This window comes from Leptodactylus fuscus, chromosome 2 (genome assembly GCF_031893055.1).
Source record: "Leptodactylus fuscus isolate aLepFus1 chromosome 2, aLepFus1.hap2, whole genome shotgun sequence".
Taxonomy (NCBI): Eukaryota; Metazoa; Chordata; class Amphibia; order Anura; family Leptodactylidae; genus Leptodactylus; species Leptodactylus fuscus.
Genome location: NC_134266.1, coordinates 214,964,690 through 214,980,181, shown reverse-complemented (window position 1 = coordinate 214,980,181; position 15,492 = coordinate 214,964,690). Strand labels below are relative to the sequence as shown.

Sequence of the window (15,492 nt, the reverse complement as noted above, 5' to 3'; positions counted from 1 at the left end):
GTGTTTGTGCCATTGAGGAGAGCGCTACCCCGTTTTTTTCATCACTGTGCCCCAGTGTATTCTTCAGCTCAAAATATGTGAAAAATCATACAGGCAGAGGACATTGTCCAGAGAAGGTTTAGATAAGCTATGAAATAGCCTATTGTGACTAAGTAGACTATATATACATGGTATGTTAAGTGAGATGGCTGCTATTGCAAAAAAGTTATCTACAGAACAGTAAGTATGTCTTACTGGCTATTGTAGATAAAGTATAAAGTAAAATATTTTGTGCATAGAAACCCCAGATACAGTTAGTAGTATAGTTCAGCTACATGATATGTAAAGTTTTTTCACACCTGTATTCTCCTTGTTTAGTTTACTGAACACCTCATTAAGTAACAGCCTAAAATCATGGGAAGTCTGCTAGTCTAGCAGCTAGTACAGGCAAGTCTATTCCGTTCTGACAAGTTGCTAATAACATATTTCCCCACCCTGGTTTCCTCCCTTTCCATTATCCCAATGCATAGAGGGCGATAAGACCAATCCTGACCTAAAAACAGTTCTCAGACAACTAGAAAGAAGCGCCCTTGTCTATAAGTTACAGGAACTAGGTAATGTTCTAAACAATTATAGCCTACTACCCTACATCCAAAGTGTTAAAAAATTATGTGTGTGTGTGTGAGACAGATTGGAAACTATCTGGAAAAATTGTCTTCTTTGACAACAAAATTTGTCCTCACCCCCTAACAGTGACCATAAAACTTAAAATTTTGAATTGATGGCATGTACATTTTAACACTTTATTGATCTAATGCATTTTAATAGGCCTCTAAATTTTAATGTTTATGGTGTTTATCATATAGAATAAATAATGGATTCATTTTATTTTAGGGGATGTTATGGATGTGGAGACACCAGTTGTGTGTTTTTTATTTCGATGAAGTTCATTATTATATTATATATATATGTATATAATATTATTATAAGCCAATGTGAACTCAAGACCAAAGGGCCAGACAAGATTTCAGCATAACTCCCTGGCCCTCTCACTCCAAGACAAGAATGGGGGAGGAGAGCGTATTAGAGCAGTTGGGAGCAACAAAGCTTATAGCCTGACCTCTGTATGATGCTGATTTAATAGACTTCCACTGGTGACAGGCTCCCTCTAACATTTGTAGCCGTCCCTGCCAATGTGCTACATAGCAATGAGGAAGCCACCTTATCTAGCGTATGTGATACATCCAGGGCAGCTCGTAAACATGTCATCCTTCCTGTATTATATACACATTACTCACTGAGCATTGTTTATATGACAATGGAAGAGGCAGCTTTTGCCTCGTTTGGGTGTCCTGGGGTCCTTTCACACAGAGATTTTTTTTTTTTTTTTTTTAGAAATTCTTTATTTTTGAAAGAAAAACAAAACAACTCATCGCAACATAAACAAATCAAATAATAATAACACAGGTCTCGGAGAATCGAGTCCACCAAAGTCACATAAGGCAAATCCCATCCCAGCAAGAGTATCAGAAAGCAATTCGGGAGGAAAGGGGGGGGGGGGGAGAAAGAAACGAGTAAAAAAAAAAAAAAAGGGGGGGGGGTTGGGGGTGTTGGGAGGGAAAGGGGAAAGACAAAGGCACCCCAGCCCCCAGAGACAGGGCAGGGCTGATGCCACCAGTTCAACCCATCGGGTCTCTGTAAGCTTGGGAGCCCTGAAAAAGAATCCAAGGGGTCCAGACAGCCATGAATGCGTCCCAGGAGTCCCTAAGGGAGACTATGAGATCCTCCATGCTTTGAATCTCCTCCACTTTCCGGATCCAATGAAGAAGAGAAGGGGGACGTGGCGACTTCCAGAATGCCAGGATGCAGGCCTTGGCGGCATTAACAAAATGCCTCAGCATAGACTTGCGGTAGGTACGGCTTCAAAACTCCGAAAGGTGGAGAAGATAGAAAGTTGGCTTGAAAGGAAGCGAGATCTTTAATATCTGGCCAAGTGACTTGTGAACACCATTCCAGAAGCCTCTCAGCACCAGGCAGCTCCAAAAGATATGTATAAGAGCGTCCCCTCCTCCAGACCACAGCGCCAACAAGTAGGAGAAGAAGTCGGGAAAAACTTATGTAATTTAGATGGAACATGATACCACCTAGTCAACTACTTATAGCCCGCCTCTTATTTATTATGCTTACTTATATAGCGCCATCATATTCCGCAGTGCTTTACAGACATTGACAGTCACTGTCCCATATAGGGCTCACAATCTAAATTCCCTATCAGTATGTCTTTGGTGTGTGGGAGGAAACCGGAGTACCCGGAGGAAACCCACGCAAACACGGGGAGAACATACAAACTCCTTGCAGATGTTGTCCTTGGCAGGATTCGAACCTGGGACTTCAGTACTGCAAGGCTACGGTGCTAACCACTGAGCCACCTCTTGGTACTTACTGGCTACAGAACTCTTGTGAGCCAACTCCAGGATTTTGGTGCACTGTGGGTCCGTGAAGGATATAGCCAGGTCCACTTCCCACTTGGCAAGAAAGGGGGGTCTATGACCCAGAGGAGGGGAGACCAAGAGAAAATAAAATTCGGACAGAGAGTGCCTGACCAGTCCAGAGCCAGTACAAGCCCTCTCAAAGGACGTAAGAGGTCTGTCATATCTCGTGGAGCCCGGGAGCGATGAGAGAAATTGAGAGTTGAAGAACACAACATGGGCCCAGAGAAGGGAGGTCCGGGTCCGAGAGGAGCTCACTGTGGGAGCACCATCTGCCTCCATTACGAAAGTGCATGGCCCTCTGTCTGCCAGCCGCAAGCCAGTGATGGAATGGGCCAGGGGATAGACCGGGTGAGAAGGCCGGGTTACCTAGAACCGGGTACAAAGGAGACAGGAAAGAGGAAACCCGCTCCTTACAAAAGAGTAGTTTGCAAACCTTGAGCGTTGGGCCGATGGTAGGGTGGGATTCAGGGTTGCAGGGGGAACACAGTCCATCCAGGGGAGCAGATGAAGAGGAGAACCGGAGAAGGCTTGTTCCAGAGAGATCCACAGTTTGAAGGGCGAGTGGCAGCACCAATTGAGGATTCTTTGAAGCAAAGAAGCCTCGTAGTACTTGTGGGAATCGGGAAGGCCCAGACCTCCCCACTATTTCGGAAGAGTGAGGACCGAGCGGGACAACCTAGCGCGTTTACCCTGCCAGACAAAGTGTAGAAGGTCACTGTACAAGCTGGGGGGGGATCTGAATCGGGAGAGTCTGAAACAGGTACAGAAGGCGAGGCATCACATTCATTTTATAGATGGCGCATCGGCCAAAACCAGCATCGGTAAAGAGTAGACATAAAGAGAGGGTACGAGAGTGAGCAAAGTGGATGGCGTTGATCACCTTCACGGTTTTGTCCCTGGCTTTGTCCCTGGCTTTTCTAGGTATAAACCCAACTTGGTCGGCATGCACCAGAGCAGGGAGGAAGGAGGCCAGTTGTGTTGCCAGCACTTTTGAGAACAGTTTTAAGTCAACATTAAGGAGAGATATGGGCCTATAAATTGTGCAAAGCGCCGGGTCCTTCCCCTCCTTATGGATTACAGCTATGTGGGCCCTAGTAAGGTCCGCTGGGAGGTCCGTACCTGTCGACAGGGAGTTCAAGGCGTGCACCAGGGGGCCCAAGAAAAGGGGAGAGTATTTCTTATAGTAGGAGGCCGTCAGGCCGTGCGGGACTGGGGCCTTACTGGGTTGCATCGACTTAAGCTCCAACCCAATCTCCTCCTCCGTAATGGGAAGGTCAAGAGCAGACTTAGCACTGGCAGGGAGCCTGGGCATTTCACACAGAGATTTTATGTCTGTGATGAGCAACAATCAATGATATAGCAAGACAAGCAGGGCTTGGATACTGCCATTTACATACAGTAATCATTGTACTGCATGAGGGTGATCATTGCTTCAATTTTTTTTGTCCTCAATTGGTTTATATTTGTTGGTATCACAAGCCCCTGTTGACTATAAAGGATGCACTTCCAACAAACAATGATTTTTATGCTTTTAGACGAGGGATAATAAATGTTCACAGGAACAGTCATTCATCTCATCATATATCTGTGTATAAGGACCTCTGTTCACATCACGTTCAGAGCCTAAGTTAGCAGTATAAGTTTGGATATGTTACTAACCTTCACTTCTGATAGAAGGTTGCAACACATCCTACTGTATAGACATGAAGTGGAGTGTCATTAATAGGCTCCCATTGCTTACCAAAATACATTCGTCGAACAAAAGCTAAAGGTCACAATTTTGGCAACCTTTGGGTAAACTGCACCCTATGAATATGTTTGATGCATAAACCAGATTTAGACTCTGAACATGATACGAAGAATCTGATCTGCAAATGCAAAATTACACCTGCAGATGTTTTGGTGCTCTGTTAATAACAGTACAGTAGGTTAGATTCGATGAGAAGAGATATTGGGCATTTGTTAAAGGGATGTTATTTATAAAAAAAAATAAAAAAAATTAAAAAAAATAATTTAACTAAAATCACATAGGAATAGCCTTTAAAAAAAGCTATTCATCTCTTACTTTTATTTTTCAGGTTCTACCCTCTCTGCTTTCAAATTATTCATCTTGTATTCTTTATGTCTATTATGCTCAGAGAGAACAGGGAACATTGCCCCTATGCTCAGAGCACAGCGTCGTCATCGATCCCAGCACTGCCTCAGGGTCATCTGAATTAAGCAGTGTTTCCATCTTGTGTATCAGTGCCTCTACTGCCAAGATATCGCTGTTTTTGTGAATATGCATATTTGCCCCAAGAAGCCCAACTGATTCTGGTAACCCTAACCTATATGTGGGGCTGGGTTTATATGTAGGGTTCTGATGACAGGCTCTCTTTAAGGTGTTTAAGTCTTCAGCACTACAAACCTAAGGAGTCCTCCATCTCATCAAAGTAGGAAAGGAAGGCGGCAGCTTACCATCACTTACCATAAACAGCAACAATGAACAAATAACAGAACACTAAAGACAAAACAGTTATTAACATACCTGTGGGAGTCCTTCAATACAAGAAATCCCAGCAGAGTCCAGAAAGTCAACAAAGCTGGAGGCATAGACATTTTTAACCTAAGGAAATGATGAAATGTGGAATAATATAAATACAGTACTACACTGTGTTATTAAACAGTATAACTGCATATAGAAAGAGAATGGATTGCATGATTAAGGAATAAGGAAAAAGTCACAAATTATTTTTCTTAAAGTATCCTACAAATGCACTAGTTTTGAATTATCTTTTCCATATTTTAGTACAGCTAACAGAGAACACTCAGTTAGCTATAAGATTAAATAAACAAAAGAATAAAATGTTTTACAAAGTATCACAAGCTGTATAAGCATAGTGACAGAAGCATATTATTCTCATTGTTAGAATTTCCTGAAAAATTCAGGCAAAATACCCAAACAGCCACAAAAGTGCCAACTAAGGGCTCGTTCACATCTGCGCCCGGTCTCCGTTCATACGGGTTTCTGTTTCCTGCACAAAACAGAGCAGGAGACGGAAAGCTGCAGGACTCTTTCATACCCATTCATTTGAATGGGTTTGAAAGATGTCCGGCCGTGAGCGCCGGTGAGCGTTTTATGCTCTCCGCCCCCAAACCGTTTTTTTTTTTCAAACCGGACACAGAGTCAGACATGCAGTACTCTGTGTCCGGTTTTAAAAAAACGGTTTCGCGGCGGAGAGCATAAAACGCTCACCGGCGCTCACGGCCGGACCCAGTCTGACAGCTTTCCGTCTTCTGCATGCAGAAGATGGAAACCTGAAAATGGAGTCCAGGCACTAGTGTGAACCTAGCGTATGGGGTTGAAAAGAAAGTCTGACATTGTTGTGAGAATTTTAATAATGCATCATGTGATTCTTCATCCTCAGTTTGGTGAACGCAGTTACAGAAACTAGTCACACATGAAAACACATGAAAACATCAGGACACAGATGATCTGGCTTATTAGATGTAAAAATTAGAAAATAATGTACTGTAAAAAAAATGTACAGCGAGCTGCAATTTTTTTATTTATTTTTTTGCTCAAAAGGTTACACAGAAATTTCTCAAGGAGATTTGCAATTCTGAAGACAGCAAACAAAAGTAGATGTAATGGAGAAATTTCTACTGATGTAATGCAATACTCTGCCGGCCACTACCTATTTATATTCAAGGTGAAAACTGTTTATACTTCCTCAACCAAAAGCAAACTAAAAACAGGAAAATGATTACCTCATCCACAGGACATTCATTCTCCCTACAAAGAGCTTCTATAACTCTGGTGTCTGTCTGAGACTGTTGTGACGTCCATGTATTCCTGTTCTGACCACGTCGGGAGGCACGAGTTGGTCCACTGACAGATACCCCATTCACTGCATTCTCTACAATCAAGTGACAGGAGGATTAGTATATACTGACCTCCAGATAAAAAAATGGTAAAGGGCTCATTACAAATAAAAAGTGCCAACAACATCAACGTCATTAAAGAGTGTATTAAAGTTTGTTAAATGACACACAAAAAAAAATAAAATCATTCTTAAAATGCACTCGTCAGAATTAAAATAAAGGGCTCTACCAAAATAAAAGTTCCCAATTTATGACCTACAAATACATAGTTGATAAGGTTGGATAAAGACCAAAGTCCATCAACTCCAACCTATAAACCTACCATGATGATAGCAGGCAGACACCAATTCCCCAATATTAGGGGGGAAAAAAATTCAAAAATATAGTAATCGCAATACGTTCTAGGATCAATAAATGCTAAATCAAATCTAACAAGAATTCGAAACCCTGGTATCAGAGCCAAATAATATATTTTTTTTATTGAAAAGCTAATGATGGGTCAGTTGAGTAAACAACTGCTACAGATGATTTTGCAGCAAATCTGACCAATATTCCTTATCCAAATCTAAACTGAATTGGCCAGATTGTGCTGCAGATTTGCCTCTGCATGTTCAACTTATCTAAAAAAAAACAAAAAAAACAGCATACTTATCGAACTAATCCCTTGATGCTCCTTCATCAACGCTTCCCTGGTCACCCCCTAGTCTCTTTTCAACCAGCTTCAACACACCATTGTTGGAGTCTAGGCAACAGAGACTAGCAGGGGATCAGGGAGGCACAGGGGAATAGGAGGAGATTAGTAAAAATCGACGACACTACATTTTTTTTGTGGATTTGTTGCAGATTTTTACATCTCATTTGACAACAACTGGGAAAAACTGCAAAACAATCATGCTAAAAATTGAGTAACCAGATTGTAAAGTCTTCGCTAAAGGTGAATTTCTGTACAACAATTTTCACAGCATATGAATGAGATTTGTCTGCTACAGTTATTTTTCTGCGTCGATAAAATCCTCAGGTAAATATGCAGATTTAAAAAAAAAAAAAAAAAAAAAAAAAAAAAGAGAACAAAAAAAAACACAGCTCCTATTACCAATCCCTTATAATCCTTTGCCAACGCTACCCTGGTCACCCATAATTTTTTCACAAACTATATAAATAAATACAATATTACAGTATATAGGAGGTAACATACTATATGGCTCCTTGAGGATATCTGAAGGGGACCGCTTGATAAAGTAATCCAGGACGCACAGCAGCAACTGAAAGGAGATTACTAGGTCATCGTCCATCTGCAAAACTTTCCCTAATGAAAAAAAACAAACAATTTTTTAATGAAAATTATAAATGCATAACTTAAATCTAGAGAGGGCAAATCATTTGTGGACTTTCAAAGGCTTAGTAATAATCTACTGCATCTCCATACTTTTTCAGCAATCATAAGCAAAAATTTGCCAAATTTATGTATGATGGTTGGAGAATGGATACGGGGTGTAACGCTGTCTGTTTCATGTTGAAAATGCAGAAAGTTTTACATGGCCGGTTTCTCACTCCCCTCCTTATTTTTTTTCTTGTTTGTTTCTAGGCAATTGAATTTCCCGCCACAAATGGAAGGTGGTTGTGCACTTTTTATGAATATGTACGGTAATTCATTGTATACAGAAAAAAACACGGTACTGTAAAATTCTGGAGGAAGTTCCTTCTTCTGTGCCAAATAGGTTTTTCTGCATCTGCAGTGTGTCTTAGGCTCGGTTCACTTCTGCATGCGGACATATCATCATGTATTACAAGAGGAACGAGCAGCGTGCAGTGCTGTTCTATCCACCAATATGATAAACACCAAAACTGAGCCCAGCAGACCCAATTGTAGATCAATAACTAGTCATTTCCACCTTTCTCTACAAAGAGAGGTTCAGAAACAGGTTGAAAACGCAGAACAAGTGTAAATCTTTGACCAAGACATTGACCTGTGAATAAGGCCTAAAGAGGACAGGATGTAAGGAAAGCATCTGTAAGTGGCTTATTTTCAGCATCTCTGTTGGTAGTATGGGGTGAGTTTAGTAGGTACAATGTACTAGGCTCCACCATCTTGGTACTTCTCAGAATAACATGTCTGCCCCCACTGAACATGGCTATTCTCTGGCCTCAGCAGTCACTTCTTCACCGGTTCCTGTGCAGAGATGATGTATCTGAATAACCACATGTAACCTGTAGGGCTGGTGATTGTCTGGGGTAACCAACGAAAACAGCCAATGTACAGAACAAGTAGAAGCTGCAGCTGGGAAGGCCGGGAAAGATTCCATAATTTTCAGTGAAACCAGTGGGGCTTAATTGTGGTCATTACTTAACCCCTTCCCGCCGATGGCATTTTTTGATTTTCGTTTTTCGTTTTTGACTCCCCTCCTTCTAAACCCCATAACTTTTTTATTTCTCCGCTCCCAGAGCCATATGAGGTCTTAATTTTTGCGGGACAAATTTTTCTTGATGATGCCGCTATTAATTATTCTATCTAATGTACTGGGAAGCAGGAAAAAAATTCAGAATGGGGTGGATTTGAAGAGAAAATGCATTTCTGCGATTTTCTTACGGGCTTTGGTTTTACTGCGTTCACTGTGCAGCCAAAATGACATGTCCCCTATATTCTGTGTTTCGGTACGGTTCCAGGGATACCAAATTTATATGGTTTTATTTACATTTTGACCCCTAAAAAAAATTCCAAAACGGTGTTAAAAAAATTTTTTTCTAAAAGTCGCCATATTCCGACGGCCGTAACTTTTTTATACATAGGTGTACGGGGATGTATAGGGCGTCTTTTTTTGCGGGGCCGGGTGTACTTTTTAGTTCTACCATTTTCGGGAAATGTTATTGCTTTGATCACTTTTTATTCAAATTTTTATCAGAATCAAAACAGTGAAAAAACGGCGGTTTGGCACTTTTGACTATTTTTCCTGCTACGGCGTTTACCGAACAGGAAAAATATTTGTATAGATTTGTAGAGCGGGCGATTTCGGACGCGGGGATACCTAACATGTATATGTTTCACAGTTTTTAACTACTTTTATATGTGTTCTAGGGAAAGGGGGGTGATTTGAACTTTTAATACTTTTTATATTTTTTTATATGTTTTTTTACTTTTTTTTTTATTTTTTTTTTGCATTTATTAGACCCCCTAGGGGTGTTGAACCCCAGGGGGTCTGATCACTAATGCAATGCATTACAATGCTAATGCATTGCAATGCATTGCAAAAAATCATCATCTCTTTTGCAGGCTGTATACACCAGCCTGCAAAAGAGAGAATTTGCAGACCGGCTGGGAGCCTTTAACAAGGCTCCCGGCTGTCATGGCAACATGACGTCGGCCCTGGAGCATGCTCCAGGAGCCGGCGATCCCTGCCAAAATGGCAGCGCCCATGCGCCGCCGGGAAAATGGCGCCTCCGGCGCCTTTGACAGCAGCGCCGGAGGGGTTAATGCCTCCGATCGGTCCGGGGACCGATCGGAGGCATTAGATCCGGTTGTCTACTGCTTAAAGCAGTAGACACCCGGCGGCTATGACGGCCGCCCGGCTCCCGGGCGGTCGCCATAGTTACAGACCCGACACGCGCCGTACTATTACGGCGCATGTCGGGAAGGGGTTAATTAGATTGTGGCAGTGAAAATGTGCCAAAACTATAATAAAAATCCTAAATTTTAACATACCCCTTTACTGGTCAGCACATTCATCAGAACTGTCTCTCATATTCCATATGTAAATGACAATAGAAAGGATAAAGATATACGAAAAACATTCTTACCTTTAGCTAAAATGAAGGTAATCCAAGAACATTTCAGAATGTAAGGTTTATTAGACTCTGCAGTGGTCCTGTGTGATAATAAACAATAGTTCATTCATATACTAGATATCTACACATATGCATAAGTATACATCTCCCTCTATTTTTAATCTATTTATCTACATCTATCTTTACACATATACTATATGTGAGGAGGAGACATGGGTACATTTTAGAGGACTTCTCCACATGCATGGATATGGTATATCTTTGCTTAATTTGAAATATTTAAGACAGAATAACTATACTATGTGGGGGAACTAAGGTGGTATTAAACCGTGTGGGACACTAAGAGGGCATTACACTGTATAGGGGGCTTCATCACTGTGTGTTACACAAAGGAGGGCACTACTACTACTATTATATCGGGGCATAACAGGACTGACTGAGATGCGAGTAGGACTTGCACATGTAAAGGTACATATACCCCAATGTTTTTTGCTCTTCGTGTCCCCTGAAAGTTGAGAGATATGCCAGTACAGTTATGGAAGTCCTGTGACAGTCACTGTTATGCGGGCACTATTGCTTGCACTGTCTTATGCCACTGGTAACTAGCCCCTTATGTTCAGGTGTCCACTGACATACGATTAGGTTGGGCACACCCAACCTGATGGTAGATCCAAGTCAATGGACCTTTATTAAAAAGTAGAGGAGTACTCCATGAACTAGGTAAAACTCGCTCAAGCCAAGATATTTGACTTCAGATATGACTAGGTTCACGGTAGTCAAAAAATACTAGATAAAAAAAGTGAAGCATTTTGTGCTATTTTGTCCGGTAAAATGTTAGACTCCTTGACAGAATCCCAAAGGACTCCATTATAATCAATTGGCTCCATCTTGGCCATGAGGCCCTCCTGCAGTTTTTGTTTTTCCATTACAGAAAAGAAATAATAATAATGGCGGAGATGTGAAGCTTGCCTCGCAGCATTATTATGAATAAAGAACACAAAAATATACTTACTGATTATTTGTCTGTTCCATAAATATGTTGTCAAACGTCCTTAACAGAAAATAAATAGCAAATTATTTATCTGTGAAAAATATGAACGTTTTCTTAGTCTTTTTGTTAAAGGGGTAAAGTGAAAAGTTGTTGTGTACATAGTTCAAATTACTGTTCAGGAAATCACTATAAAAGTAAAATATACTTTGATTTGACAATTAAATAAACATATTAAAGGGGTTGTCCAAGAATAAATAAAGTTTTTTTTAGGCCATCGATATCAGATTGGTGGAGATCCAACACCTGGCCCCTATGAAAAGCTGCTGTAGCAGTAAAATCTTTGCGGACAACTCCGTATACTATGGAGCAGCCAGGCCGGCTCAGATCAAATTTATGGAAGCTGCCATAAGGTAGTACAACCATAACAGAGTGTACACAGCTGTCTGCTTCCAGCATCATGCACCATCTAGGATCTGACAGATGCAGCAGCGTCTCAGATGAAATAGAGCTGGACAAGCCATCAATATCAACTATAGGACAACCCACTTAATGCACTCAGGGTAGATTTCTAGTATGTGTATATTTAAGGGTTCTTGCTTTAGTAAAACTTGTATGCCTCATAAAATAACTCCCAAGCACCTTTTCTTATATGTAATGTGTCATTCCTCATGGCAATAAATAGATTGACAACTAGGCGTTACCATTTCCATCGTAAAATGGACATGTCGCTGCAGATGTTGTCTAGTCAGTGCCAATAATATTACAATTTGCAGGGACACATCCTAATGACAAGAGAAATGGCAACTCCCAATTAATTTATCCATGCATTTCAAGGAGGAATAACAGAGGAACAGCTATATACAATTTTACAAAAAGATGTTCTAGAATTGTTATTTCATGGGAAACACAGGTATATGTCTGTGTCCTGCAAACTATTCCTACTGAATTTAGGATCAGCCCTGACACTTTTACTGACACCACAGTTTCTGTTAGAGCTGCTAAAATAGGGTGTGACTGACATATGAACGTTCTCTGCCCATTTCCATTCAGATTGTCCCTCACATTGTTGAGTCCTGCTCACCATATTCCCCAAAAGGCATTCGTTGAGTTGGTGCATAAAGCAAATACTACTCTGCAGTTTCAGTCAGGCATACTCATAAATAGAGGAGCAACCAAGTCTTAGTAGATGTGACTCAGTATACGATTCAAATAATGCAAAAAAGAGGCTAAACATATATAACGTGTGCAAAAAGCACAGTATCAAACATCAGAAAGATCCACACAAATAATAAGAAAACAACGTAATTTTATTAATATCCAAGGTAAAAAAAAAAAAAAAAAAAAAAGGTACATAGATGTGGGCGAAACGGGCGCCGGGTGCTATTGCGGCCGTGTGGGTAGGTCTCTATATGTGGTGATTGATGTTCTTTGACTTTGCTGGTGTCTACTATTTTTAGTGGTAGCATATATAGATAGATAGATAGATAGATAGATAGATAGATAGATAGATAGATAGATAGATAGATAGATATAATATATATATATATATATCTTTATCTATCTATCTATCTATCTATCTATCTATGGTTTTTACATCTTGATCCATTTTGTGGTATTTATATACCTTTATTCATTTTTGTCCATTTATTAAGCATTTATAGCTTTTATTACCCGTATTTTTCGGACTATAAGACACACCTAGGTTTTAGAGGAGGAAAATAGGGGAAAAAAATTTTGAAGCAAAAAATGGTAAAATATTTAATATATGGGAGTTGTAGTTTTTCAACAGCTGCAAGGCCCCATTAACAGGTGACCCTGCAGCTGTACGGGGACGCATAGAGTGTTTTTTTTTGCGGGGCCAGAAGTACTTTTTAGTTATACCATTTTGGGGAATATCTATTGCTTAGATCACCTTGTATTGAAAAAAAACCCGGTGGTTTATGAATGATTTTCTACTTTTATATATATATATTCTAGGGACAGGAGGTGATTTAGAACATTTATTTTATATTTTTATTATATATTTTTAAAGTTTTTTTTTTTTTTTTTTTACTATTTTATTCCCCCCCGGGGGCTTGAACCTGCGGTCGCTTGATTGCAAGTCCCATAGACGGCAATACAACTGTATTGCCGTCTATGGGACATTCTGTCTATTAGTATTACGGCTGGTCATAGAGAGCAGCCGCAATACTAATACAGCAGTGACAGGCCTTGGAGCCTTCATTAGGCTCCCGGCTGTCACCCGAACAGGTAGGCTCCTGCGATATCGCTGCGCAGGAGCCGGCCTGCAACTTTACAGGTACGGGGCCGGTGGGGACCGGCCCCGGGGGAGAAGAGGCCGCTGATACAGACTGCAGACCCGGCATCCGCTGTACTAGAGAGGCGGATGCCGGCACAGGATAGACGCCGGGGCCTGAGACATCGCTGCGCTCCTCTGCCCTGCATGAAGCCAGCGGCGGGGGGACGGAGGAGCGGAATAGCATCGCCCCTGCTGCTGCTGGCTTTATGCAGGGCAGAGGAACGCAGCGATGTCTCAGGCCCCGGCACCTGTGCCGGCGTCTATCCCTTGCCGGCATTCGCCTCTCTATTACGGCGGGTGCCAGGCGCTACATTCAGACTATAAGACGCACCCTTCTTTTCCCCCCAAATTTTGGGGAAAAAAAGTGCGTCTTATAGTCCGAAAAATACGGTACTTCATTTTCTTATTTATGGCATATTTCACACACTGTCCTGGTATTTCTGGTACTTAAACTTCTTTAGTTCCCATTATGTTATTATTTTCTGTCCATTTATGTATCCTTGTATGTTTTTTTTACCTTGGATATTTATAAATTTACATAGTTTTATTATTATTATCTGTGTGGATATTCCAGTATATGATTCACACCCCTCACTGGTTACACTGGACATTTTTCTTTGTGCAATGGGGCCTGATCTTTAGCTTTGCTTGGTCTGTTATACTACAACATCCCAGCCGTCATATGCAGCAAACAATTTAGCAGAATACAGTACACGCCTCGGCCCTTCCCATGTAATTAACTGCTTAGTGACGCTATAATGTGTAGACAATGCCATTTAATAAGAACATTATATGTATAAAAAAAAAAATCTTGCCAACCAAGTATGACATTTAAGATAGCATTAAAAGTTTTATGAAATCAGTTCTTAAAAAAAAAAAAAAGAGAAAGCCACCCTTTACCTCTGAAACTTTTGATACAAGTGGCATGTTGTTTGATATTTCTTCTTAAGCTTTGAGACTGCATTGTCAACTTTGGTGCTCAGATTATCCATGTTTATATCAATTCGATCCAAAAGCCTGAAACAATGGCTGACACTGCCAGAGAAGAAATCAGGGCAAAAAATATAACATCAAAAGTATTAATGTTAAAAATAAAATCATCAGTGAAGATAAGGCACAACCAACAGGAGCTGTACAGGAAGACTCCTATACTGAACAGAGCACGACACTCCTCTAACATTTTCTATCTGTAATAATTCCTTATGGTTCTCACGACTTCGGCTTGCTGTCATACAATGTGAACCTTCAGTGTTTACTTCCTATGGATAAATCTCTATGTGTTAGAGCTGTGCATTCTGATGAAGCGAGCGTCTGTACTTATTGTAAAATACAAACAATGGAGCCGCACACACAAACAATTGTGGATAGTGGTGCAGGCAAAAAGGGTCCTCTGACACAAATGCACAGAAAAAAATAATTTGCTGCACACACTTTTTCAAAGTGCCAAAAAGGGTTTTAATGCATAATTTCCACAAAGTAATAATAGTAGATACTCCATACAAATGCCACGTATAGGGAACAGTTGGTACAAAAAAAAAAAAATAGCATAGTCGATCACTGCAACCAAGGAATGTTTCGGGCGCAAGACCTTCTTCATGCAAGATTTAGTCGGTAGTACTCCACCAACACCATGTGTGTCCGGTTACTCTCATCTGTAGATTTTGCATAAACAAGGTCTTGCGCCCGAAACATTCCTTGGTTACAGTGATCTACCATACGATTTTTTTGTACCAACTGTTCCCTATATATGGCATTTGTATGGAGTATCAACTACTATTACTTTGTGGAAATTATGCATTAAAACCCTTTTTGGCACTTTGAAAAAGTGCCTGCAGCAAATTATTTTATCTGTGTATTTATTGCATGACCAGCATCCAGTGGAGGTTAAGAATAAAAATTTGCATCAAGGAGTCCAAAAGCAGATTGTAAAATTGTATAACTCTCATTATACAAATAATATTTATTCTTGAAGTGTTGTCTCACTACAGACAATTATCCCCTATCCTATGGAAAAGTGTATGAATGCTGGGGGTCCAATCATTGAAGATCTCCATTTTTATAATCGTGGTGGTCCCATATTCCAAATG

General features: G+C 40.6%; 1 protein-coding gene across 1 annotated transcript in view; it reads right to left on the bottom strand.

Moving 5' to 3' along the window:
- RB1 (RB transcriptional corepressor 1) overlaps positions 1–15,492 on the bottom strand; it is a 145,687-nt gene that overhangs the window by 122,121 nt on the left and 8,074 nt on the right. The window contains exons 4-9 of the mRNA XM_075265521.1: positions 14,306–14,440; positions 11,128–11,166; positions 10,128–10,195; positions 7,531–7,641; positions 6,222–6,370; positions 4,999–5,076 (exon numbers count right to left, since the gene is read on the bottom strand). Coding sequence (XP_075121622.1) covers positions 4,999–5,076; positions 6,222–6,370; positions 7,531–7,641; positions 10,128–10,195; positions 11,128–11,166; positions 14,306–14,440 — 580 coding nt within the window. The remainder of the gene's footprint in view (positions 1–4,998; positions 5,077–6,221; positions 6,371–7,530; positions 7,642–10,127; positions 10,196–11,127; positions 11,167–14,305; positions 14,441–15,492) is intronic.